The 27,117-nt window shown below is 48.4% G+C and overlaps 1 protein-coding gene across 1 annotated transcript in view; it reads right to left on the reverse strand.

The window, feature by feature from the left end:
* The window catches only part of LOC128341673 (zinc finger protein 665-like), a 41,443-nt gene extending 15,949 nt beyond the window's left edge, over positions 1-25,494 (reverse strand). The window contains exons 1-7 of the mRNA XM_053288082.1: positions 25,417-25,494; positions 17,667-18,172; positions 16,928-17,066; positions 16,058-16,137; positions 14,506-14,632; positions 12,884-14,071; positions 8,519-8,537 (exon numbers count right to left, since the gene is read on the reverse strand). Coding sequence (XP_053144057.1) covers positions 8,519-8,537; positions 12,884-14,071; positions 14,506-14,632; positions 16,058-16,137; positions 16,928-17,066; positions 17,667-18,119 — 2,006 coding nt within the window. The 5' untranslated portion in view covers positions 18,120-18,172; positions 25,417-25,494. The remainder of the gene's footprint in view (positions 1-8,518; positions 8,538-12,883; positions 14,072-14,505; positions 14,633-16,057; positions 16,138-16,927; positions 17,067-17,666; positions 18,173-25,416) is intronic.
* Positions 25,495-27,117: the final 1,623 nt, after the last annotated feature.

Raw genomic sequence — 27,117 nt, forward strand, 5'->3', positions numbered from 1 at the left:
TCCATGCTTATAAAGTGTTACTCCAGAGTAGTTTCTGATTATTGCTTAATAAATATTATTGTTTATACAGGTGAAACTCGGAAAATTAGAGTATCGTGCAAAAGTCCATTAATTTCAGTAATGCAAACTAAAAGGTGAAACTGATATATGAGACAGACGCATTACATGCAAAGCGAGATAAGTCAAGCCTTAATTTGTTATAATTGTGATGATCATGGCATACAGCTCATGAAAACCCCAAATCCACAATCTCAGAAAATTAGAATATTACATGGAACCAAGAAGACAAGGATTGAAGAAAAGAACAATATCGGACCTCTGAAAAGTATACAGTATACTGTGCTTGATTGGCCAGCAAACTCGCCTGACCTGACCCCATAGAGAATCTATGGGGCATTGCCAAGAGAAGGATGAGAGACATGAGAACAAACAATGCAGAATTGCTGAAGGCCGCTAATGAAGCATCCTGGTCTTCCATAACACCTCATCAGTGCCTCAGGCTGATAGCATCCATGCCACGCCGCATTGAGGCAGTAATTGCTGCAAAAGGGGCCCAAACCAAGTACTGAATACATATGCATGCTTATACTTTTCAGAGGTCCGATATTGTTCTATTATTCAATCCTTGTCTTCTTGGTTCCATGTAATATTCTAATTTTCTGAGATTGTGGATTTGGGGTTTTCATGAGCTGTAGGCCATGATCATCACAATTATAACAAATTAAGGCTTGACTTATCTCGCTTTGCATGTAATGCATCTGTCTCATATATCAGTTTCACCTTTTAATTTGCATTACTGAAATTAATGGACTTTTGCAAGATATTCTAATTTTCCGAGTTTCACCTGCATATCACCATTAATACCGTTTGCATGGCATGCAGGTGATTTGTGCTGGAGATGCAGCTCCTGATGGCATTGACTCTTGGCACTGGCAACCCTATCGGGCACTAGGGGTGGAGACAGTGAGCAAAGGAGTCCCCATTCTGACTACACTTTCTCTACTCCCCCCTTTTTTCAACCCTCTAGGTTTAATTCTCTCACCCTGAGAGAAAGATTTCCTTCTTCTCCCTTCCCCTCTTCCTGAATGTAGGTAGCAGCAAGGAATCTATCTCCCTGATGGGTTTCCTCAATAAACTACTTTATTTAGAACTTAACTCCATGTTGCCAGACAATATTAATTAGCCGTGATCTCCTTACCTGTGCACTTCCACTGTAGCTGGGGTAGACAGAGAAATCTCCCCTCCAAGCTCTCTAACTATTTGGAAGGAGGATGCTGAAGAAAGGCATTGCTCTTGCATTGTTAAGGACACAGCAGTGTCCTCTCCGTTTAGCTGATTCTGCTGACGGGATTGTTGGGGTCTCCTCTGAGGGGAAGAGGGATACCTTCTGGCTCTGCTCTCAGATTGGCCTTCCCTTTCCTCGACAGGCTCATGGCCAGGAATTAAAACTACCAATATCTCCACTGCCAGTCAGTGTACACAATATTGAGTGTGTGTTAGATGGACCAAAGGTCAGATTTGGTATACAGCAGCTTTCTGTCTTCCAAAGATAAGGCAAGCAGCTCCAAAGGGATGCTGCTGAGCCCAAGCAGTAACTAGACATGTTGAATGGCAGGGGGCTGCAACCATCTATTCCTGGGAAGGGTGCTTGGTGTCCTATCCCATCCCACAGACAACTATTCATGAGGCAACTAGGCTAGATTCAGCACCATGGATAGCTCCAAGGAACCAGCTGCTCTGACCAGGATCAGCACTAAACTCCTCTGTTTGTACCTGCCTGCCTTTTTATTCAGCCGTAGGGTGCCTGCGTAGAAATAAAGTCTGCATTGAAATGAAAGGTATTGCCTTCTATTCCCTTCACCTCAAAGCCAGGATAATAAACTTGGACCACAGGTGGAGTTCTCTGGCCATTCTCAGAGTAGTTCTGTCTCCTCTCTGTTAGGAGCCACATACCCTCCACTGATTCCAACAATTGTTTTGCTCCCCAAGGCACAATATTTATTTTTATTTATTATTATTGTATTTGTATCCCACTCTTCCTCCAAGGAGCCCAGAGCAGTGTACTACATACTTAGGTTTCTCCTCACAACAACCCTATGAAGTAAGCTAGGCTGAGAGAGAAGTGACTGGCCCAGAGTCACCCAGCTAGTTTCATGGCTGAATGGGGATTTGAACTCGGGTCTCCCCGGTCCTAGTCCAGCACTCTAACCATTATGCCACCCAGCTAGTATTATGGCTGGTCTCCCTGGTCCTAGTCCAGCACTCTAACCACTATACCATGCTGGCGCTCTCTCTCTCTCTCTCTCTCTCTCTCTCTCTCTCTCCCTCTCTCTCTCTCTCTCTCTCTCTCTCTATATATATATATATATACTAGTGTTTTCAGGCCCGTTGCGATAACGGGCGCTAGTAGGGGAGAGTTTCCCCCCCCCGCCCCACTTCCTCTGGCCTTCCCCCCCCCCCCGCCCTCCCAGCTGGCCGAGACTTCCTTACCCGAAGCAGCCCGCGACAGTCAGGCGATCTAAAATCCATTTTTTGCGAAGAAGAGAGGAGCTCCCGAACAGAGCTCCTCTCTGTGCTAAGCCAATGCCCAAACTGCTGCTATGGACGCAAAGGACGCAATAGGCGTCCTTTGCGTCCATAGCAGCAGTTTGGGCATTGGCTTAGCACAGAGAGGAGCTCTGTTCGGGAGCTCCTCTCTTCTTCGCAAAAAATGGATTTTAGATCGCCCGACTGTCGCGGGCTGCTTCGGGTAAGGAAGTCTCGGCCAGCTGGGAGGGCGGTTGGCGGCCATGGCGGCGGCCGCGGAGGCATTCTTCTGGGCCATTTTGGCCCTTAATCATTTGGGAGGGGGAGGGGGGAAGGAGTATTTGGGCAGCTGGGAGGGCGGGAGAGTGGGCGGTGGCGGCGGCCGGGCGGACTCTGGGGGCACCGCTGCCAGTCCGGTCCGCCCCCGCCGGCATGTCTCCCCGGCACTCGCCCCAAGGCACTCGCCCCAAGGGCCCCAAGGACTTGCAGCCGCCTGGCTGCGGCGGCGGTGCCAGGCCTCGGCGGCGGCTCCACCACCACCTCGGCCGGCTTCCCCTGCTGCCTTCTCCCCCCGCCCGGCTTCGGCGGCGCAGCTCCGCCGCCGCCTTGGCCGCGCTGCGTCCTCTGGCCGAGGCGGCGGCTTTGCCGCCGCCTTGGCTGGTCTCCCTCTTCCCCGCATTCCCGGCTTCTTTGGGGCGGCCACTTCTGGCCACCCAAGATGGCCACCGGGTGCCAGCCGTCGTGTCTCCCTTGCCCTGTTCTGCGCATGCGCTCCGCGCATGCGCAGAACAGGCCAGGGAGGCACGGACACACGGTTGGTGTCCGTCCACGGACGGACACCAAGCGTTTTATTAGAGAGGATATATATGAAGCTACCTTATGCCAAGCATTGGTCCATCTAGCTCGATATTATCTGTGTTGGCTGAAATGATGCAGATAATTACTCAAATTCATTCAACTGGAATTAAAGGCACAAATTAGGCATGCCTAGCTTGTCCTTCTAAGTTAAATGGGATTATTTTGCGTACATAAGAGGCAGCTTGCTGGATCAAGCCCAAAGCGCATCTAGTCCAGCTTCCTGTTTCCCTTAGTGGCCGACCATGTTTGGAATCTCCCAAGCAGGAGATGAAGATACGCCCCCTCTCCTACCATTGCAACTGGTATTCAGAGGCATCCTGCCTCTGTGCCTGCAGGTAGCCTATAGCCATCAAGAAGACTCATAGCCACTGATAGGCTTGTCCTCCATGACATTGTCTAATCCTTGCTTAAAGTCATCCAAGCTGGTGGCCATTACCACATCCCAGAGCAGAGAAATCCACAGGATAATGATGTGCTCTGTGGGCAAATATTTCCTTTTGTTGTTCCCAAATTTCCTGGCATTCAGTTTGATGGAATGGCCTCTGGTTCTAGCATTGTCTGTGTGTGTCAGAGAGAGAAGAGCTTCTCCCTATCCATCCTCTCCACACCATGCATAATTTTACAAACTACTCTATTGTGTCTTCCCTTAGTTACCTTAAAAAAAAATTAAAACATCTCAAAAGTTTTAGCTTTACCTCATAAGGAAGGTGCTGTAGCCCCCGATCATCTTGGTTGTCCTCTTCTCCACCTTTTCCATTTCTACAATATCCTTTTTGAAATATGGTGGCCAGAACAGTCATTGTCCTCATCACATCTCCTAGCATTATTATTTTTCAGCCTGTCTTAACCTCTATTTCATTCACAATGAAGCACAAGATTCATTTTAGTGAACTCAGCAAAGAGACATGAATAAGTCTGTATCAGCTGCTGGCATAAAGTTCTACCTGAAGGGAGGGGATGAAAGGGCAGAATTTTGAAACAGGGGGGTGTCTGTCCATGTGTCTCCTGAATGGTTTATTTCCCTTCAATGCAAGGATGGACAGAGTGCCTTTGAGCACATACAGAGTGGCAGATGCCATCTTTGTTTTATAGTAAAATAATTCTGGCTTACATACAGCGCAGCATGCCATCCATGGAAGAGTGGGGTGTCCACACTGGTTGTATGTGAATCCAAACCATGTCACTGCTGCTAGCTAATGTACAGAGCCTCTGAGGCTCCCAAGAACTGTGTCAGAGCTGCAGTGACCCTGCTCCCATCGAGAACTATGAGAGCAGGGTTGCTGCAGCTCTGACTCGCTCCTCAGGAGCCACGGAGGCTCTCCTTTTTCACTACCAGAGATGATGCAATTTGGGTTTACATGGAGTCAGCGCTTGCACCCCACTCTTTCATCGGCAGGGCACTGCGCTGCAGATAAGTCAATGACCCTTACCTTGGATTCCTCCTCTTGTGCTCTCTGAATTTGGTTCGTACCCAACAGGCAGCACAGGGGTTACAAAGTCCATACTTTGAGTGGATGCTACCTTGCACACACACAGTGAATCAGCAAAAGATATACTTCCATCAGGGTCCCCTAGGACTGCCTTCTATGTGCTATGAATGGAAGGCTTTCAGCACATGGCTTACAAAGGGATGTGGCCTCTACCTGAGAGAGCGCCCAGCCCCATATGCCCCTGCTCAGATTTTAAGAACTCCTTCAGAGGCCCTGCTCTAAGTGCCCCTACCAAAGGAAGTGAGCTACATGGCTACTAGAGCGAAGGCCTTTTTGGTGGTGACACCCCCTCTATTGAAAAGCAGCCTCCCCAGTGAGGCTCACTTGGCATTGTCACTTTTAGACACCAGAACCTTTCTGTTCACTCGGGATTTTTAAAATTGATTTTTAAAGTCTTAAAATATTGTGTATTTTCTATATTAAATTGTAATGTGTTGTTTGTTATGTGTTTTAATTGGACATGTTTACTGTTATGATGTAAACCTCTCAGAGAGCAATTTGTTCCAGGGTGGCTAACAAAGATTATTATTGCTTATTAATAATTGATTATTATTATAATATTTTGAGTGGCCACCATAAGATGGCAGATGGAGGGGGGGTTGGGGGTGTGTGTCCCATGTGCTGTGGGTTTGCTTTGTATCATATTGTAAACTCAAAAGTTATTGGGACACACACGTATGAACAAAAATGTGGTGATCTCATACACTTGGCAAGATTTACCAGAAGCCATGCTGGTTGCCCTTCAGCATAGGAACATAAGAACATAGGAAACTGCCATATACTGAGTCAGACCATTGGTCTATCTAGCTCAGTATTGTCTTCACAGACTGGCAGCAGCTCCTCCAAGGCTGCAGGCAGGAATCTCTCTCAGCCCTATCTTGGAGATGCTGCCAGGGAGGGAACTTGAAACCTCCTGCTCTTCCCAGAGCGGCTCCATTCCCTGAGGGGAATATCTGACAGTGCTCACGCATCAGGTCTCCCATTCAGATGCAACCAGGGTGAACCCTGCTTAGCTATGGGGACAAGTCATGCTTGCTACCACAAGACCAGCTCTCCTCTCCGACCAGCTCTCCTCTCCTAGACCAGCTCTCCTCTCCTAGACCAGCTCTCCTCTCCTGTAACAGGAGCACTGTTACTAGAACAGCCTGTTTGGGGCTACAAACAGTATCCCTCTCTGTATGATTTGGACCTGCAGGTGTGCAGTCTCCATCCTGGCTACCTGGACTCCTGGGACAAGAAGTCTTTCATATGCCCATATTTGGCAAACTCTCGAGCCATTGCTTAGCACAAGCTGCATGGGGCAGATAACCCCAGGTCAAGTACAAACACGCAAGTGAAAGGAAACCCCTTCATGCCCCTCTTGGGTCACAGTATAGAGAAGGAACTAGCTGAGTAGACTGGAGTTAAGGAGTAGATCTCTCTCATGAGAAGAGTGAAACCCTTCTTTTGTTAGCACACTGGATTCACCTTGCTAATCACCTACTCAGAAGCTCACAATAGGGCTGTAGCACTCCCACCCTCTTATCACAAGCTGGCACAGACCAGAGAGAGGGTCATCATTTTCAACAGACCCCTGTCTCTACACCTGGAATGTCTTCCTGGCAAACCAGACAAGCCTTGAGTGTGTCTATTCATCACATTCAGGCTGAACAAGCCACTTCACATTATTGTTTCCTAAGATCACACCTAATGGGGATGGAATCTTCCAACATGGACTCTTTTATTAACCACAGATGTCATCCTCAACGGCAAGGAGGAGTGGTCCATGCAGGCACCAAAGGCATACTTTTGGCTATATTAACTACCTTGGATCCCTATCCATGGTGTGCATTGGCTCCAGCTACACCACCAGCTACTGCTAGTGCTCCATTTTTGGACCCACCAGCTGCGTGTGCTTATGCTTTAGCCATAGCCAGACCACTGCCTATAGCTCCAGCTTGGTCTCCAGCTTCTGGTTTGGACCTGTCTCCAGATCCAAACCACACACCATGCTTGACTGCCTTAGAGAATCAACCACCCCTAGACTTCCCCTGGAACCAGCCGCTTTCCTTTTTCCCTGGCTCACGAGTGACACGCCTGCCTCTTCCTCACCCTGTTTTCTAGCCTGTTCCGGCAGAGCGGTCCCTCAGCACCTGCTGAGCCACAAGGGTGACAGACACTCCAACAGAAGGATTCAGGTATACTAACAGCCTGTCCTCCGAACCTTCTTGCTCCCCTCCCCTCCCCCTCTTTCCAAGTCAAAAACTCTCCCTCAGGTCCTTTTCTCTGGCCAGCCTTAAGCTGATTTTAATTCAGACCTCAAGCTAAAATGCCTCTTGGTGAGATCAACATTGGTACTTGTAGTTAATATTTTATTGCTTATCCTGATTAATATTTTTTTTCCATTTCTGTACCGCTATTACCCTTAATAAATCTGACTATTTGTATTCCAAATCTCTGCCATTATTTTCCAAACCAAAACCTTGCACAAATTTATTCTGTAGCGAACTGTTCCCTTGAGCTAAGTTGATTCCCTACGTTTTCCTGAAAGGCTTGATTTGAGTGTAGCCAGCACTCTAGAACAGTCTCGTTAACAGCACACAAGAGGGAAAAGCACCACACCAGCACGTAGGTAGGAAGGAAAGAGGGACGGTGCAATATAGTTTATTAAAGAGTCGATCCTAATGTGTTTTAAGTAAAACTTCTTCAGAGAGGATTACATGTCAAATATAACAATGAAGAAATAATTATTAAAACTGTACAAAGGTAGATAAAAACAAACCATAATGGTGGTCATTTGATCTCTTTGAACAGCTAGCACATCCTTCCGTCTCCTCTTTACGTAGTTCTAACCTGTCCCCTTCTGGTTTATCTGAAGCATTTATACCCTCGCACCTTAAGGGATGGCATTTGCCAAACCAGATAATACTCAACTCCTACCGTTGGCTATCCCCCAGGCGTCATTTTAAAAGCTGCTCTGCAACCAACCAGTAGTATGGCTCTATCTTGTTTCAAGTGGAGCCCATCCCTTTTGCATAGGCTTGTCTTGTCCCAGAATGTATCCCAGTGCCTAACTAATGTAAACCCCTCCTCCCAGCACCACCGTCTCATCATTGAGGGGTCTCATCACTGAGTCACCTCAGCTCCATCTATCCCACTGGCCCTAAGCGTGGAACAGGTAGCATTTCTAAGAATGCTACCTAGCAGCCTAAATTTGGCTTCCAGGGCCTCCCAACTACATTTCCCAACATTGTTGGTGCCAACATAGACTATGACAGCTGACTCCTCCCCAGCACTGCCTAAGATGACTGCTGCATGATGTCTGCAGCCTTCGCACCAGCCAGGCAAGTCACCGTGCGGTCTACATGTGGGTCACAGACCCATATCTCTATAGGAGGATGCTGCCCCCCCACCCCCAGTTTGCAGCTGACTCCACAGCCTTTGCCATTGATGGCTGAAGCCAGCAAAGTCTGAGGGACCTTCTGGCAATCGCCATGGGAGCTGTCATCTCTGGGTGGAAGTCTGTGGTGACCCACTTCCCCCCACAGGAGTACAAGATTCACTGCCATGGGGCCGCAGTTCAATGGGAGAGCATCTGCTTGGTATGCAGAAGGTCCCTGGTTCAGTCTCTGGCATCTTCACCATGTAGGGCTGGGAACGGCTACTACCTGAAACCTTGGAGAGCTGCTTCTTCTCGCTGAAGATGCTACAGAGCTAAGTGGACTAAGGGTCAAGCACTGTTTGCTGTAAGATATTCCTCTTTGGGTATGGGGACACAGCTCAGTGGTAGAGCATCTGCTTGCATGCAGAAGTCTCCACGTTCGCTCCCTGGCATCTCCAGTAGGCTGCAAGAGAATCCTGCCTGAAGCCTTGAAGAGTCACTGCCAGTCATCACAGTGAGACCGATGGACCAGTGGTCTCACTTGGCGTAAGGCAGCTTCCTATGTTCCTACATGGGGGTCCCTTTGGGCAGGGGCAGTCTCGCTGGTTCCATGAAAGCCTCCTGAGATGGCCAAGAAATGGCCAAGTAGCCAATACCTGCAATCTGAACAATGTCTAATGACCTGAACTTGAAATGCCACAGCAGAAAGAGGGACTCGGGAGTGGACCTTGATGCTGTGAACTGGGCAAGGCGTCCCAATCAGTTCATTGCTACAGTGAAATTTGAGAGTGCTTCTCCAGACCTCAAGTTCACCAGAATGTCATCGGGTGGTCCAAATGGCTGAAGCAGGAGGAGGAAATCTTTTTCATTTCATTCCGTTTAGCATCTACTAAGTTCAAGTAACTTGTTGAGAATGATGCATTATCAACATAAAATAATTAAATTAACAGTAATGGCACAAGGAATATGAACCATGCAAGTGCAGAGAACAGCATGATATGCAATTATGTACTGGGTCGGGCAGACAACAGTTCTTTCCAACACTGTCAGAGCCATGGGGCAGCCACAGTCAAATCCAGACTCACACGGCCATGTGCACACTCTCAGGGTCCCTGCAGGCATAAGAGTGAAAGGCGGCTGGAGAAGCTGAAGCTGCTGAGCAGGCAAAGGCTGGACTCCTGGCAGGTAGAGTGCCCCTGGTGGATCCAGATGCCTCCCAACATCTCATGCTGCCTGCCAATGGCAGGGACAGATACTACACCCCACTATGCCAGGGCTGCACAATTTCAGCTCTCCTGCAGTTGCTGGCCTACAGCTCACATCATCCTCAACTATTGGCCACTGTCGTTGGGGATGATGGGAGCTGTAGTCAAGGAACAGCTGGAGGGGCAAAGTTATGCAGCCCTGCCCTAAGCCTTTTGCAGGTGAAGAGGGCTCCAAGGTATGGAGACACACCCTCCATGGGAGCGGTTGCCAGTACTGCCTTTCTGCAGGCTCCCAAAAGCCTCTTCTGCTCATGCCTGGGGCTACAGGCTTGTAGTTCCCACTCTTAACATGCTCAGAGCCTCAGGGACCATGGGCTCAGGGACCGTGGGCTCACTGTTTGTTAGCACATGGGGACAGGTCACTTAGCAGACAGTGGGACAATAGCCCCCAGGTTCACCAGCTATCACAGGAATTGAAAGGGGATTAGCCTTGTGCCTCTCCCTCTGTTGGGAATGTCTAAGCAGGCCCTAGTTAGCGTCCGAGTTAACTTCAAGGTCTCTCTGCCCAGAGACTGACCCTGATACTCCCCACTCACCCCACCCCACCCCACCAATTTGAGTCCCTCAAACAAGCTAAACTAATCATCTCAGCAGGGAAACAGATTAGGCACTGCAAACAACAAAAGTGGATAATGGCCACAGAAACTCAGGAGATGCGCTCATTAAAAACCTGATCAGTTTACTGGGTCTTTCCGACCTGACGGATAAGCCCTTGCGCGTCCATTCAGTCTATTTACATACAGGTTGTTTTTGACTTTTTCACACCATTGTGCTTACTCTAGCACAACCAACAAAGACAATGGATTCTTTTCAGATCCATAGGAATTTCCCTCTTCAGGCAGGAGGAGCGGTCAGCATTCTGCCCCAGGGCACATTTTGGGCTATATGGCCCTAGTTTTATGAACCAGTGTGCTTCCCTTGGTCTCTACACCTTGGAGCCACCCACTGTTTGGATAACTGAACTGACACCTGCCAAAACATCAGGCCATGTCTTGCTCTTCGTGTCATTCCCGTTCTCAGCCTCCAGACTGGCCTTCTTCAACGGCCGATCTGCACAACACACCTCACTGCTACGAGAAGCTAGTCACACGAGACCAGACCCCTTTTAGATTTATCCCTGCTGCCTAACCCAAACATTGTTTGGTTCTCCGCTGTTGCCTCCCGGCTCCCAGTTAGTGTTCTCTCTAATTTTTTTCATCTGTGTGCGGAATGAGTTTTGTTTTGGGTGAACGTATCAAGGCAGTGTGTGCGCATGTACATTTGGAGTGCAGCCTTCCTGATTCAACCTGAGCAGTATCTAAAATCAACTGAGCGGACATCAAAAAACTTGTGAGCACGCGCACATGCACATGCCTTAGAAGGAACACTGCTCCCTATCCTTTCCTGAGGAAAGAGGTCCTTCGGTTGCATCTGAGACATAAGGGTCCAATCACCACTAAAAGGATGGAATGAGGTAGTATAACAACCACTGCACCCCTCTGGGCTTCACCCTATCCCCATTCATTCCTAAATCCAAAAGCCTGTTCTCAAAGCCTTCATTCTCTAGCCAGACTGGAGTTCATCTAATTTGGACACCAAGCTAAATTGCCTCTTTGCAAACTACCTGGTTAATCTCTGTGATGTATTTTAGTAACAATACTGCCTTAACAAAGTCTTTCCCCCCGCCACTACAGCCCTAAACCCTTCAATAAACTCTCTCTCCCTCACACAACCAACTTGTCTGAAAACAAAATCTGGGTATTATTATCATTATTATTTATTTGATTTCTATACCACCCTTCCAAAAATGGCTCAGGGCAGTTTACACAGAGAAATAATAAATAAATAGATAAATAAGATGGAACGCTGTCCCCAAAGGGCTCACAATCTAAAAAAAACACACCACAAGATAGACACCAGCAACAGTCACTGGAAGTACTGTGCTGGGGGTGGATAGGGCCAGTTGTTCTCCCCCTGCTAAATAAAGAGAATCACCATGTTAAAAGGTGTCTCTTTGCCAAGTTAGCAGGGGTAGACATTGAGGCTATTCTCAAATGTAGTGGAGAACCGCTGGAAGCTGTGCGGCTCCTGGCAAACTCGTGGTGGCAAACTCTCTTGGGTAGCCTGCTGCTTAACCTGGGTTTCGGGCGCACGAGAACCCGAGAAGCAGATTAACTGCTTGTGTGTCGCCACAATGCGGTTTCACGCTGCAGTGACTCATGAGTAGCCCTCTGACCAGGAGGCTACCACAAACCTCCTGGCATCAGGAGGCTCCCCAGAATTCACCACGTACTCACACGGGTCATTCTGGGACTTCCAGCGGCCAGGAGGCCCCCAAACAACTAGCTCCATGACGGAGCCGGTAATCGTCCAGGTGGCCAATCCAGCTGCCCAGGAAGGGCCTCTTGCTCATGTGCGGGGAGAGTGGGTCAAGCCCGCTCTCCCTGCAAACCCCACTCAGGCTCGCCACACTGCTTGTGTGGAGAGCCTTGTGTGTTGCAGAATGTACGCACACGTATTTTGTATCTTCTTCAGCAAGATAAAAGGGAGGGGAGAGAAAGAAAGAGAGCAGCTAAGGTATGCATGTGTGCCCCATGGGATGCAAGCTCTTAAACCTCTCTCAAGAACTGTTGTTTCCCTCCAGTGGGATCCTAGGCAGAGCTGGGCATGCCTCAGCCTATTCATGCAGAGGGACTGAGAGCAGGAGTGCTCAACCAGTGGAACTCCAAGTGTTGCTAAACTGCATCATTCCCAGCTGCCACTGACCTTTTTAGTCCACCCAACCAAACTGGAAGAGGACCACAGGGCTCCCAGTTTAACTGAAAGCTCCAAACACTCCTGCAAGGCAAGGGTCCCCTCTGCCATCAAGTCCCTAGTCTGTGAAGTTAATGGCTGAGAAGAGCTTTGAATGAGGCTCTCCCCAATCCAGGTCCTACATGAAACCCACTGTGCCATGCTACAAGAGAAGCCTCTAACCTCTTTCATGTTAATTAGAGTTTAATCTCTGGGTGAAGTGCAAGAAGGATTATACATTTGAAAATCTTCTCCCCTGTTGGGGTATTATGATGGGAAATAAAGCTTCAGCTGTCACGGAGCGTCTTTCCAGAGTCTTAGAATTCATATGACTTCTCTTTGGGTTTTTTGGTGGTTTGAGCTCTGTCTAAAGCTCTATCTGTATTCTGAGCATTTATATGATTTGTCCCTCTTGATGGATTCTTCAATGGGTAACATTCAAGCTCGTCCTGAAGCTCGTTCCAAACTATGAACATTGATATGGTATCTCCCCTGTGTGGAGATGGGAGGTATGTTGTAAGCAACTGCTGGAGCTTTTTCCGCACTCTAAGCATTGATATGGTATTCCCCTGTGTGGATTCTTTGATGGGAAATAAGGCCTGGTTTATGACTGAAGCTCTGTCCACATTCTGAGCATTGATATGGTTTCTCCCCTGTGTGGGTTCTTTGATGGTAAATAAGGCCTGGTCTATGACTGAACCTCTTTCCACATTCTGAGCACTGATATGGTTTCTCCCCTGTGTGGATTCTTTGATGGGAAGTATGGTGTGAGCGCTGGCTGAAGCTCTTTCCACATTCTGAGCATTGATATGGTTTCTCCCCTGTGTGGATTCTTAGATGGGAAGTAAGGTGAGAGGTATCACTGAAGCTCTTTCCACATTCTGGGCATTGATATGGTTTCTCCCCTGTGTGGACTCTTTGATGGGAAATAAGGCGTGTGCGATGACTGAAGCTCTTTCCACACTCTGAGCACTGAAATGGTTTCTCCCCTGTGTGGACTCTTTGATGGGAAGTAAGGTTTGCGTGCCGGCTGAAACTCTTTCCACACTCTGAGCATTGATATGGTTTCTCCCCTGTGTGGATTCTTTCATGGGAAGTAAGGTGAGAGCTATCAGTGAACCCCTTTCCACATTCTAAGCATTGATATGGTTTCTCCCCTGTGTGGATTCTTTGATGGGAAATAAGGCCTGGTCTATGACTGAAGCTCCTTCCACATTCTGAGCATTGATATGGTTTCTCCCCTGTGTGGATTCTTTGATGGGAAGTAAGGTGTGAGCGCCGGCTGAAGTTATTTCCACACTCTGAGCACTGATATGGTTTTTCCCCTGTGTGGATTCTTTGATGGGAAGTAAGGTGAGAGCTATTACTGAAGCTCTTTCCACATTCTGAGCATTGATATGGTTTCTCCCCTGTATGTATTCTTTGATGGTAAATAAGGCCTGGTCTATGAGTGAAGCTCTTTCCACACTCTGGGCATTGATATGGTTTCTCCCCTTTGTGTATTCTTTGATGGGAAGTAAGGTTTGACCGATAACTGAAGCTCTTTCCACACTCTGAGCACTGATATGGTTTCTCTCCTTTGTGGTTTCTTTGATGGCAAGTAGCGCTAGAATTGTGGTTGAAGTTCTCGACGTACTGTGAACATTCATGGTTTTTCTCATCTGCACAAATTATTGGATTTGTACTGAGGTTTGATTTCCTGGTTAGTTTATTTGTTACTAGAGGATTTTTATTCCTTCTGTTTGCTTCCGTTTTCATTCCCAGCTGCTCACCCTTTCTCTCGCTCTCCCCTCCATCACCTGCAGAAATGAAGAGAACTTCCAAATGAGGGAGAAATGGAGCTTCTAATCACAGAAGAAACCCAAACCCAAACATTGGTCATTACTCCAGCAGAGACATGTGCAGCCTTTGAAACTTGTGAGGAAACTCCTGCTCAAGAAGAACAGGGACTTCCTTTCCATGGGCACTAAGCTCAAAGATAGAAGTGGGGAAATACATCCTGCAGAAATAATTAAGGCACCTGATCCCCCACCTAGATGGGACCTAGCAAGGATAGGCCTCATTATTCCAAGCTGGTAAGACGAAAATACTGCTGTTCTGCTCCCTTCTGACTTCTACAGATTTGGCCTTGTGCATCCAAGGCAAATAAACCCACACTTAACGTCCTTGATGACAGCCTCCCAATTGACCGATACAGACCCACAATCACAGCAAAGGGAAGGAGGAGCCTTACCCAGAGAGGCCAGATGCCCACAGATGTCATCCGTGACTTCTCTGTGTGGAGCCCTTTGGTCTGGATTCAGCAGAGCCCACTCCTCCTTCATGAACTGCACAGCCACCTCTTCCAAGGTCCCTGGTCCCTGAGAGAAGGTGAAAACATTTCCTCCTTAGTGACAGTATAGCAATCCAGGAAGACAGTAACAGTGAGGTGGGTGGGTGTCATTGCAGAGGACCTAACCAGTTCCCTCTAAGGTGTGTGGCCAAGTTTGCCCAGCCCTGCCATAGAGTCTGGAGTGACCAGGAGAGATGCCAAGCTTGCATGTACAGAACAGCCTGAAGACAAGAGCCCAGAGGAGGGAAAACACAGCTTGCCACCAAAGGGCCAAGTCGAGAGGCAGTTTCCTGACAAGGAGGATGGTTGGCCAAACAGTGTATCCCTAAGAAGATGGACTCCTCGGAGGGATGGCGTTGCTTTCCAGATTGTGAGCCTGTGAAACCAGTTGCTGCCAGATCAAGCCAGCAAGGGAAATGTCAGCCCCAAAGACCCAAGGCAATGGCCAGAGAGAGGACAATCTAAAAGGGGCTATTTTGCAAATGGCTTCTTAGGGAGACAGCTGACTAATACTTCCAGGCAGAGGTGCACAGACTCCAGAACTCCCTTTTCATGCAGGCAAACCAAAATTCTCTTGCATTTTTGAAGCTGTCGATCACCAGAACACCCTTGTTATAACTGGTGTTTCACTCGAGCACTTGCTTTATGTTTAAGTTCCCCTCCCTTTTGCAGTCACTTCTCACAGTGGCCTCAGCACTGTGTGAAATCTGGGAGGTGAGAGGTTGTTTGTTCTTTACATTCCTATCCCACTCTTCCTTCAAAGGGGCCCAGAATGGTTTACATGGTCATGTTCATCCTCACGACAACCCTGCGAGGTAGGTTAGGCTGCTGCACAATTTTTTTAAAATGGGGGTGGGGTGGGTGGGGGGAATAAACCATAGTTTGGAGGGAAACTACTCATGTCCTCCTGAACCATTGCCATCACTTCATCCACTGAGTCCAGCACCTGGGTTGCTGCCGCTGGTGAGACCCACCCACAACCCCTCCCCCATTCTCAACAGGTGGTACTATGAGGCTACCCGCTGCCCACTCCACCATCCCTGACAACTGGGTAAGGGCACATGGGGCAGCGACCCCAAAGAAAACCTTAGACTGCAGGGCTGCTCAACTTCGGCCCTCCTGCAGATGTTGGCCAACAACTCCCATAATCACCAGCCACAATAGCCAATTGCCAGAGATTATGGGAGTTGTAGTGCAAAAAGAACTGGGGGGCCTAAGTTGAGCAGGCCTGTCTAGGAGCTCAGGCAGGGGAATGGCCTGCACAGCATTTTTGCCTTAACAATGGTTTCCCAGTAACTTTCCAATGGGGAACACAGGAAGCTGCCATATACTGAGTCAGACCATAGGTCCATCTAGCGGAGGGAGGCAGAATGTTTCAGGCCCAGGGAAATGCACAGGGGACAGATGCCTCCAGGCTTCAACCTCCACTTCTCTTTCATGAGTCTTGTTCTACCTGGTTCAGTTGCCCAGATGTTGTTTCCACTTTGACCAAAAGAGAAGGTCTGGAAGGAAGGGCCATTGTGATTTCACCATCTGTGAAAACAAAAAAGGACAAAAGCGATCTAGATCATGACATAGAAAACAATTTTTTAAAAACACAATAAAATAGTCAGAACAGATTCAATCAGAAAAACCACAAAAATGAATATCAGTGTCATGTTTTTGATCTTACAGAGCACTTCCAGAGCAGCCTGGACTCTTTGTTCTCCTGCACAGTAAGGTATGCAAGATGACTGGGAAGAATTGCACCTGGGATACTGAAGCATCCCCAGAAGGGCTGGGAGCATGTGCGCTTGGGGACTCAATATATCAGCCAGTGGGAAGAAAAGCATCTTCAGCTCTTGCCAAAAGGCAGGCAGGGTGGGTGTTTGTTGAAACTGGTGGATTTCAGAAATTCCAAGACAAGATGCCAAAACCAAAAAGGCCCTGCTCAAAAAATGGGGAACTGAATCAGTGTCTATGAAGAAGTATGGTAGTTAATACCTCAGGTAGCTTGGGCCAATTAGTTTAGGGCTTTAAAGGCCCAAACCAGGACTTTAAATGAGTAACCTTTGAAGCCCTGAACAACCTGACTTGGGGAGAACAAATCAAGCCACGTAATAGAATAAACTACTCTCTTCTTCATTTACTTCCCACCCTGGATCTTGGGCACAGTTCAAAGCATTGGACTGGGCACTTGAAAGTCTTGCATGTCAAAAGTAAACTCATTCTTAATCTAGGCCAAGAAGATGGAGATAAGCTTGTGTCCCCACAGCACCTGAAGTAGAATGTAAAAGCAGCCATCAGATTTCAGAAGGGAGGCAGATCAAGTTGAAATACACACCTCTTTCATTCTTACTTGGCAGGGTGACCCCTCTCTCACCCTCTTCCACCATCCCCCTGAAGAGCAGGTTCTGTCTGGGGTCCAAAGGAACCTTCTCTGCCTCAGAGAAATCTGTGTCCTCTCTTGATCTCCTCTGACCCTAAAACAGCAGAAAGGGAATGGACAAAGGGATTAGGAAATTGTTTTCATCTAGGATTGCTTTTCCCCACAGCAACCTCCCCATGCATCTACCACGACTTTCCTTGGCTGTGCTGCTACATGCTCTCTCTCATTGTGCCAGGTACCCAAAGGCAGGGCCTTCTCGGCAGTGGCACCAAGAACATGGAATTCCAGTCCCAGGGAAGTCCCTTCTACTCCAACTCTCTTTACTTTCTGGTGCAAGGCAAGGCTGTATTGTTTCACAAGTGTTTGGGAGGGAACAAAGTTTAAATAATTTCTGCTTGGTGATGATGGTAGTTCTTATGGCTAATTTGGACAGGGCTGATGTGTCTCCAGTTTTCTTGATTGATTTGAACAGATTTTCTACCTGTTTTAATCAATTTTGTGAACTACTGTCTGATTTTTAATGAAAAGGAGAGCTATTTCAAATCACCATGAAGAAAACATGTCATAGTTATAATAAAGGACTCGAGACCACCTTTCCAAGAATGCTTCTCCCCACAAAATGAGGTACCAGGGATCTCCTCTCATTCATATTTTCAGCCCGTGGGAGCTACCCAGATGAAAGAAACGTTCTCACCTGCTGCTCTTCCTGCCTCGTGTCCACTGCATGGCTCAGGAGGAAACCTTCTGCCAGCGCCACTGCCTGAGAAGTGGTCTCTGCTCCACATTCTCTGACCCAGCTCTCCATCTCTGGGGGAAGGACACTCAGGAACTGCTCCAGGACCACCAGGTCCAGGATCTGAGCTTTCGTGTGTCTCTCTGGCTTCAGCCACTGGTGGCAAAGAATGTGGAGTCGGCTGCAAATCTCTCGGGGTCCCTCGGCATCCTGGCAGAAGAACTGCCTGAAACGCTGTCCCTCTGAGCTGGTGGTGTCCTCTCCCAGCCTCTTCTGCTCTGTCTTTTCCCAGCATTCCTCAGTGCTTCCACCCTCAAGGCCTCCAACTGTTCCAGAGCCAGCTTGGTATTCCATCTTTGCTTTGTATTCCAAGGCAGCTTCTGGGAATTTCCAAATATCTCCTTCAGTAGTCATTTTGTAATGCTGCTGGAAGGAACCTTACAAGCAAAACTGACTGTGGATTGTCCCTGTAAGAAAGTATGATGAACAGTAAGTAAAAAGTAAAGGGTGCCGTCAAGTCGATTTCGACTCCTGGTGCCCCCAGAGCCCTGTGGTTTTCTTTGCTACAGTAAGACTCATGGAGAAACCAGAGATGAGGCGGGGAGGGGGAGATCACTGATGTGCCCTAGTGGAAAACTCCACACAGCAGCCTGGTCCACCCCCCGAGCTCCCCCATCAAGACCCTCTCTCGCTGCCTGACCTTGAGCTCCACTCTCGCCACGGCTGTATCTCCTAGCCATTCTGGGCTCACTGTATGATAGCAGCCGTGTTCTCTCTAATTTTCTTCATGTGTGCGGAATGAGTTTTGTTCTGGGCGGCAGTATCAAGGCAGTGTGTGTGCACAGGCATTCAGAATGGGGCCTACCTAATTCAACCTGAGCAGGATCTAAAATTAACTGAGCGGATATCAATCAATCAATCAATCAATCAAATAAATAAATAAATAAATAAAACTGTGTGAGTGCATGCACACGAGCACATCTTAGAGGGAACACAGGATAGCAACCTACTTGTTTGCCTGACTAGGTTACTTTCCTCACACTTTCAAATCATAGTGGTCCCAGGCACTCCAGCCAGAGAGCCCAGATGTGTAGGGTTTGTGGCCCAAGCAAGCATGTAGCTCGTGACCAGCTGCCTCCCTGCCTTGCCTCCCTCTCCACTAGCTGGGCATCTCCACCTCAGCACCCAGAGCACTCCGTCCTCACTTTCCTTCCTTGTATCCCCTGCTGCACCCCACATACCCGTCGCTCTCCCCAGATCCTAGGAACATAGGAAGCTGCCATATACCGAGTCCTAGACAGGTAGGGAAATCCAAGGTCAGCTTCCCTTAATGCTGGGCGCAAAAAAGCTAAGGGGGCGGGAATGCCAGGGGGAAAGAGGGTATCACTGATTTCTCTCTCCCCCTCCTTTTCTGGAGCTGCCTCCTGGGCACTTCCCAAGCACCACTCCCTGCCTTAGCTTCCGACTTGGCAAGCAGGACACCCAGCACTACACAGATCTCCTCCCCAGTGGTCTCATTTCCTTGGCCATTTTTGAGAAGGAAGGAAAGAGCAGGAATCCTTCCTGAGCTGTAGAAGGGGACTCCCACTGTTTCTTACACTCTTCATATCCCACTGCAAATGACAGAAGACAGAAGACACTGCAGTCTGAATTTGTGGATCCCCGTTTCTTTAAAGTATGCATATCTTTCCCCTCCAGTGCAATACTTCTCGCGGCCATTTACAATACTTAAAACAAACACAACAATATAAAGTAAATAAAACTCAGACTAAATTAAAACCAAAGTTGCCTTTAAAAAGAACACTACCTGCAAGAACACAACTTTTTCACACAAGGCATAATCAACCTATGGAATTCTCTGCCACATGATGTGGTGACAGCAGACAGGCTGAGTGGCTTTAAGAGGGGTTTAGATAAATTCATGACTGAAAACACACTGTGGGGCAAGGAGTTTGTTTTCATCTGGCCTCCTCTCCCACTTCCGGCCTTTTTAGACAGGTGCGAGGGATTTGGGCAACAGCTCCTGTGTACTTCTCCCTCTTGCAGGCTGCTACCACCTAATGGCATAGTGGGGAAATGACTTGACTAGCAAGCCAGAGGTTGCTGGTTCGAATCCCCACTTGTATATTTCCCAGACTATGGGAACCACCTATATCGGGCAGCAGCGATATAGGAAGATGCTGAAAGGCATCATCTCACACTGGGTGGGAGGAGGCAAGGGCAAACCCCTCCTGTATTCTACCAAAGACAACCACAGGGCTCTACGGTCACCAGGAATTGACACTGACCCAACGGCACACTTCACCTTTATCTGGTACGTTAGCTCACTTTAATTGTGCTGTAATATCTTTAACCCCTGCTAACTGGGCAAAGAGGCAGCTTTTTAATGTGGTGATTCTCTTTATTTAGCAGAGGGAGAGTAACTGGCCCTATCCACCCCCAGCATAGTACCTCCAGTGGCTGTTGCTGGTGTCTATCTTATGTTTCTTTTAGATTGTGAGCCCTTTAGGGGCAGGGATCCATTTTATTCATCCATGTAAATCGCTTTGGAAACCTTTGTTGGAAAGCGGTATATAAATGTTGTTGTTCTCTATCTCTGATTGGTGATGGGTGAAAGCCACACCCGCTGGGCTTCTGAACTCCTGTCCTGGCCTTTATTAGCGCAAGCAGTACAAGGGGTGTAGCCACCAGAGGGGGCCGGCCTTTGATGGCGGTCTTCGGGGGGTGGGACCAGGAGCAACAGTCCATTGTGCAAACGGATTCAAAGAACCTGGTGCCCCAGCCACACCCCTGCGTATGACATCAGATGCATGGCTGGGGTGGCAGGGGCCAGCAGCGGCAGCCTGGACAAGAGCCACCAGTGTCCTCGCTACACCACTGGGACTGGCTAATGTTTTGTTTCCGACCGCTGGAAGCAAGACTCCTGTTCCCTAGATGTTACCTAGTAATTATTTAGGCCTGTGTCTTGGACTGAACAGAGATGGGAAGGTCGGGAATGACTCTGGGGCAGCTATACCAGTGGTGGCGAGAAATCGACAAAGATATTTATCACATTTTTATGCTGCCTGATATGTACATCTCTAGGCGGTGTGCAAAGATAGGCCTTTGGTAGGCCAGTGGGCCGTTATAGGGAAAGGGAAACCAGAAATTTAATTGCTGTTTTCCCCTTCCAGCAGGCCTACCGCCACTTTCACCTTGGAGAGCAGTGCCAACCACCCACAGAACCTCACCTTACTACTCTGTAATGCCAGGTCGGTTCAAAATAAATCTGAGGTTGTCCATGAGTTGATTATGGACGAAGGAGCCAACCTGGTATGTATCACAGAGACCTGGTCAGGCGAGGCAAATGGTCCAGTTTGGTCCCAGCTTCTCCCGGGGGGTTACTCCATGGTGGAGCAGGTAAGAGGATGTGGGTGGGGAGGGGGTGCTGGCTGTGGTATATAAGAATACCCACTCCCTCACCAAGATCCCTGTCAGGGATTTGGCCTACATTGAATGTGTGTACCTAGATCTAGGGACCAAGTATAGACTGGGACTTCTGCTGGTGTACCAATCACCCCACAGAACCACTGTCCAGTGGAGTGGTCTCCCTAACTGAGCTGATGGATCCGGTTGTTGGGCTGGCATTGGAATGGCCCGGGCTGTTGTTCTTGGGGGACTTCAATGTTCATTTCGGGACTGGGTTGTCGGGAGCAGCTCAAGTTCATAGCGGCCATGGTGACTATGGACCTGTTGCAGCTGGTCTCTGGACTGACACATTATGCTGCTCACATGCTCGATTTGGTCTTTTGCTCTGATCAGAGTGGTGTTCCATGGGTGGGGACTCCTGTCATCTCCTCACTGTCATGAAGAGTATCATAATGCCCTTATACACATCTGTGGTGTGGCCACATTTGGAGTATTGTGTTTTGTGCTGGTCACCATATCTTAAGAAGGATATTTAAGAACTGGAAAAGGTGCAGAAGAGGGCAGCCAGGATGATCAGGGGCCTGGAACACCTTCCTTATGAGGCACATCTACAGCATCTGGGGCTCTTTAGTGTGGAAAAGAGGCAACTACAGGGAGACATGATAGAGGTGTATACAATTATGCACAGAGTAGAGATAGCGAACAAAGAGACCTCTTGGTTGTGGCTGCAGCATTGCTGCCGCCTATTGGCCAAGCTGCAACCCCAGAGACCTCCCCACCCTCACCCAAGCCCCACTCCTCCCCACAGGAGCAGCAGCAGCGGTTGACTGGGCCCTTCCTTGCTGCCAACTCCGCCATGGCCGCTCATTCCCCTCAGGCCACTGACAGGCCCAGGCCCGTCCTTTGCCTGCCTGCCTGCCTGCCTTTGACAATGGCCTCGGTAGCCCCAAACAGCAGCAGTGGTTGACTGGGCCCTTCCTTGCTGCCAGTGCTGCCATGGCCACTCATTCCACTCAGGCTGATGACAGAACATCTTCCAACCAGTAGCAGTTGCATTCCAACTGACCTTAACCATCACAGGCTCCTCCTCCCTATCTGCATATGGAATCCGCACTGCCCAATCACCACGGTGCCACAGGCTCCTCCTCCTCCCTATCTGCATATGGAATCCGCACTGCCCAATCACCACGGTGCCACAGGCTCCTCCTCCCTATCTGCATATGGAATCCGCACTGCCCAATCACCACGGTGCTTCTGCTCTCACAGGCTCCTCCTCCCTATCTGCATATGGAATCCGCACTGCCCAATCACCACGGTGCCACAGGCTCCTCCTCCTCCCTATCTGCATATGGAATCCGCACTGCCCAATCACCACGGTGCCACAGGCTCCTCCTCCCTATCTGCATATGGAATCCTCACTGCCCAATCACCACGGTGCTTCTGCTCTCACAGGCTCCTTCTCCATATCTGCAAATGGAATCCCCACTGCCCAATCAAGTGCTTCAGCAGGGGTGTGTCTTGCCACATCCCCACGCATCCCCCTGGTCTGTCTACAAGAATTAATAATATAAAAAAACTTAAGGAATTCTATGCCACAGGATGTGGTGATAGGCACTAGCTTGGTTGGCTTTAAAAGGCGCTTAGACAAATTCATGGAACACAGGCCTATCCATGGCTACTAGTCTGGTGGCTATAGACCAACTCCAACCTCAGATGCCATTAAATACCAGCTGCAGGGGAGCAACAGCAGGAGAGAGGGCAAGCCCTCACCTTCTGCCTGTGGGCTTCTCGGAAGCATCTGGTGGGCCACTGTGAGGAAAAGGATGCTGGACGAGATAGGCCTTGGGCCTGATCCAGCTGGGCTGTTTTTATGTTCGTAGTATTATTGCTGGCAACAAGCTAAAACATTCTTAGCATTCTTGGAGTTAAGTAAGGGAGGAGAGGAAGGAGAGGATGGCTGGAAGGGTGGGGGAAGGGAAAGCGGGGTTGCTGAGCAGGGTCTAAAACTGAGCAAGAAATTGCTGAACTGATCCCTGCAGTCCCCCTTCTCTCAGAGTGACTTGACCATCTGATCTGAACACAGAGTTCTTGGAGCCAAAGCAACATCCATCATGAATCTCCATATGTGTCGATAGCTGCGTTCTCTCCAGAGGTGGTGTGAAGTGTCTGAGGAGAGGAAGAGGATGAGGAAGAAGGCAACTGGGGAATTCCAGGAGAATAATCTAACACATAAGATGTGCCAGTTTGCCTATAGTGTTACAGTCAAACATAATAAAAGAAAGCAATCTCAATAATTTAAGTAAAGCAGAAGGGGTTCTAGTCTATCATTACAAGTCACTGATTTACATTCATGAAAAAGCAATACAAGCCACACCATATCAGCAGAATACATTCCCTTAAGGGAAACCAACAATACTACTACAATTCTTAATAAAGGCAACTTTCGGTTGTTGTTTTCCCACAGCCCGATAGTTCACTGAGAGTTCAGCACATTTGCCCTGAATTCTCTGACTGGGTGAGCTGAAAGGACTGATATGGATGCAGGCCTATTTTCTAGGGTAGCCAGTGTTGGTCCTGACCCACAGGTCAGGTCACTGTGCACAACAGCACTGCAGTAACCTCTTTTGGCCACTAGAGGCCTGAGGCAGTTAGTAGGAGTATGCAATTCGATTTGCTAGCAAATCAATTCGTGGAAAGTTGGGGGCAATACAAAGATCCATTGGCAAATCAAATCACCCCTTAAATAAAGAAACTGCCTGAGGCAGAACAAGTAAAAGACTGCATGATTAAATGAATGCAAAACTTAAACAAAACAATTGATATGAAACAATGGGAGTATCAATGGCCAGGTGAATATTAAATTCACAGTGAATAACACATTAAGAAAAAAACTGGTATAAAATGTATTTTCGTTGGTATCTTACTCCCGTGATGATTTGAAAGATAGACAATAAATCTTCTGGAAAATACAGAAAATGCATGAATCAGGCAGGAACATTCTATTTTGGAAGACAATTCATTGCAAGATGCAACAAACGTAAATATTAACTTTCCTTTGCTAACAGGTTTTTTTTTGCTAAATATTACAAAACCTTATACACCTGTAAAATATACTGAGCTGTCCTTCTATATGAGAACAACAGCCAGGATTCTTTATGCTTTATATTGGAAAGTTAATTTAATTCCATCATTAGATGAGTGGCAACTTAAGTTTTGGGAATATGCATCAATGGCTAAGATTACTTCATACATAAAGAACACATCAGAGGATAAATTTGTTTTAACGTGGGGAAATGGCCTGAAAATGGGCCGAAACTGTCCTTGCAGGACTGAAGGGAGACCAGGGTGAGGGGAGACTGCAGACTCCACCCTCATGGCCACAATAGCACCTCGCAAAGCTGCTGGACCTATGGCGCTGAGTAAAAAAAATTTATTTTTTAAAGTTTAGAATCCCCAAACTGGCTCAAATTTGAACCGGGGGAGAGGGGTTTGATGCTACAAACGCCCGGTTCAGTTTGAGTCTGGTTCTCTTTCTCCACACACCATTTATTATCTCCCCCGCAAATCGTCTTCCTTCATATCTCTCAATTTCCTTCCTTTCTTCACTCTGTCTCGTACAATCCTCCTCCTTCCGTCTCCTTTGCCATCATGTGGAAACATAATTCAGTTATTGGAAGTGCTGCTGTAATAAAGGCAAAGCCTGCCCTTTTCTCCTGACCATGAGACACATAACCCTAACTGACAGGGGTCCAAGGAGATTATATACATGCAAGAGATTTGCTAGTTGCCAATATAAGCTGTCTGTTGATGTGTTATCAGATGGACGGAAAGCTGTTGACAGTGGAAAGAACAATCATCACTTGTCCTAACAGGGCTCTTGTTTGCTTGCTATTTTTCTAAAAATCTGAGTGTTTTAACTTAAAACTTATCCATCAAATATACAGATATTCGGTTTCTCAAAATCTCTCTCTCATCACCCCATCTTGAAACAGGCTTTGCACTGCAGGAAAAGCTGTAGAGAAGGGAAACTACCATGATCAAGGAGCTGAAGCTACTTCACTACGAGGAAAGGCTGCAGCATTTAGGGATTCTGAGCTTAGGAAAAATGTGAAGAAGGAGGAGGAATGTGAGAGAGATTGATATCATTCTGCACAGGGTGGAGGAACGGAATAGAAGGAATTCTCTCTCTCTCCCTGTTCCCCCTGCATTTCCTTGCCTCCCCTCCCCATCCCTCTGCCGCTAAGAATGAACCTCTTACTCTCAGTCTCTGCACAGCTTTTAACCTTTGAAATACGGAACTTACAGTTGCCCACAGTCGATCCCTAACCAGGCTCTCCTCACCGTCGTAGCCAACTGAATCCAACAGCCTCCCGCATAGAACTATGGGCGGAGCACAACCAGGAAATCCGTAGCAGAGAGCCAATCGGCTGGCTCCAGGGACAGGAAGCAGGACAGATCTAGGCAATGATTGGAGAATGTGCTCTCCAACGCCTCCTCCACTTTCCATTCAGTCGATTTGCTCTTTCCGCTGCCAGTCATGGTCAGCCCCGTGGTCACAGAGATGGGGGGGGGTTTCATCACGCTCCTCTCCTGTCCTGCCTAGCAGCCCCTCCCTGCTCCTGGCTCAGAGAGGCTCGGCAGGCGCGCTTCTTGTCCTTCGCTGCCTGCAGCCTTGCTGGGAGGAGAGAGAGGGAGCGCAGCGCAGCAGCTGCTGCTCGGGCTGGGGGCGATCGCCCTGGTCCCACCCACCCCGCCAAAGGCCGGCCCGAAAGGACACAGGACATGTAGGGGGCTTGCACGAAAGGAGGTGGCTTTAGGCAGAGGATGCTTGGGGCTTCCGGGGCTAAGAAGCGGGAGGCCCAGAAGCTAGACTTAGGGAATGTGCTCCTGGGCAAGGAAAACGTCTGTTTCAAAGTTAAGGAAAATGGTGGACCCCCCCCCCCCCCCGCAAATAAAAAATCACAAGGGTCTTTGATGTTGCTATTGACTCTGCTAACATTGAGAGCTCAGAGAGAGAAAACAAGCAGAGTCCTCTGCATCTGTAAGAGTCAGCGTGGTGTAGTGGTTAGAGTGCTGGACTGGGCCCTGGGGAGACTTGCTGGGTGACTCTGGGCCAGTCACTGCTCTCTCAGCCTAACCTACTTCACAGGTGAGGAGAAACTTAAGTATGGGCTCTGGGCTCCTTGGAGGAAGAGTAATGTAACAAACAAACAATCTTTATTAGAAGACAGACCCATTATACACACTGGGCTTTACTCAGGAGTAAGCGGCCACTCTAAAGCTTCCTCCCGTCCTCCAGCAGATGCCTTTGCAAACCCAAATATTCTTGCTTTGAGCAAAAGCTCTGTAGGAAGGAAGTCATTCTCAGTTCTTTGGGGGGAGCTGTGAGCAGGAGACCAGGATGCTCTGGCATCTCCTTTGAAAATTCCTGACAGAGGAGGCAGGAGGAGAGTGAAGAAACTCCTGCCTCTGTGTCTGTTCAAGATTGATTCTTCCTTTTGATCTGGGGGCGGGGGCAAGGGCAGGCTGATGCTTACTCCGCCCCCGCTCATCCCAGGAGGTAGCTAATTGGCTCTGTGCTATTTGCTTCCTTTTATTTGCTCCTCTTGTTGCTCCTGCGGGGCTGTGCAATGTTGAATTCAGCTCTGCTCTTTGGGCTGAACGCCTGAAAGGATCAGAGATCTGCTAAACTAGAGGGGTGGGGGAAGCAGAGAGCTTCGGGGAGTCCTTGTGTGCTCTGGTGACAGTGGTTTTGTTCCTTAAGCAGAGAGCAATGTTGCCCCCCTGCCCCAGCCCCTGAGAGGAAAAGCGCATGTCTGTTCCAACTGAGCCCAAAAGGCAAAACAGGTGGAGAGGGGAAAGAAATATTTGGTTTCAGGCTGCCTGTGTCTGTTTTCATCTTTTTGTGTCCCCCTGCCCCCCCTAGTGAAGACAAAGTTGGAGGAAGGAACATCAATAACCTGCACTACGCTGATGACACCACTCTGATATCTGAGAATGCAGA

This window comes from Hemicordylus capensis, chromosome 2 (assembly GCF_027244095.1).
Source record: "Hemicordylus capensis ecotype Gifberg chromosome 2, rHemCap1.1.pri, whole genome shotgun sequence".
NCBI classification, from domain to species: domain Eukaryota; kingdom Metazoa; phylum Chordata; class Lepidosauria; order Squamata; family Cordylidae; genus Hemicordylus; species Hemicordylus capensis.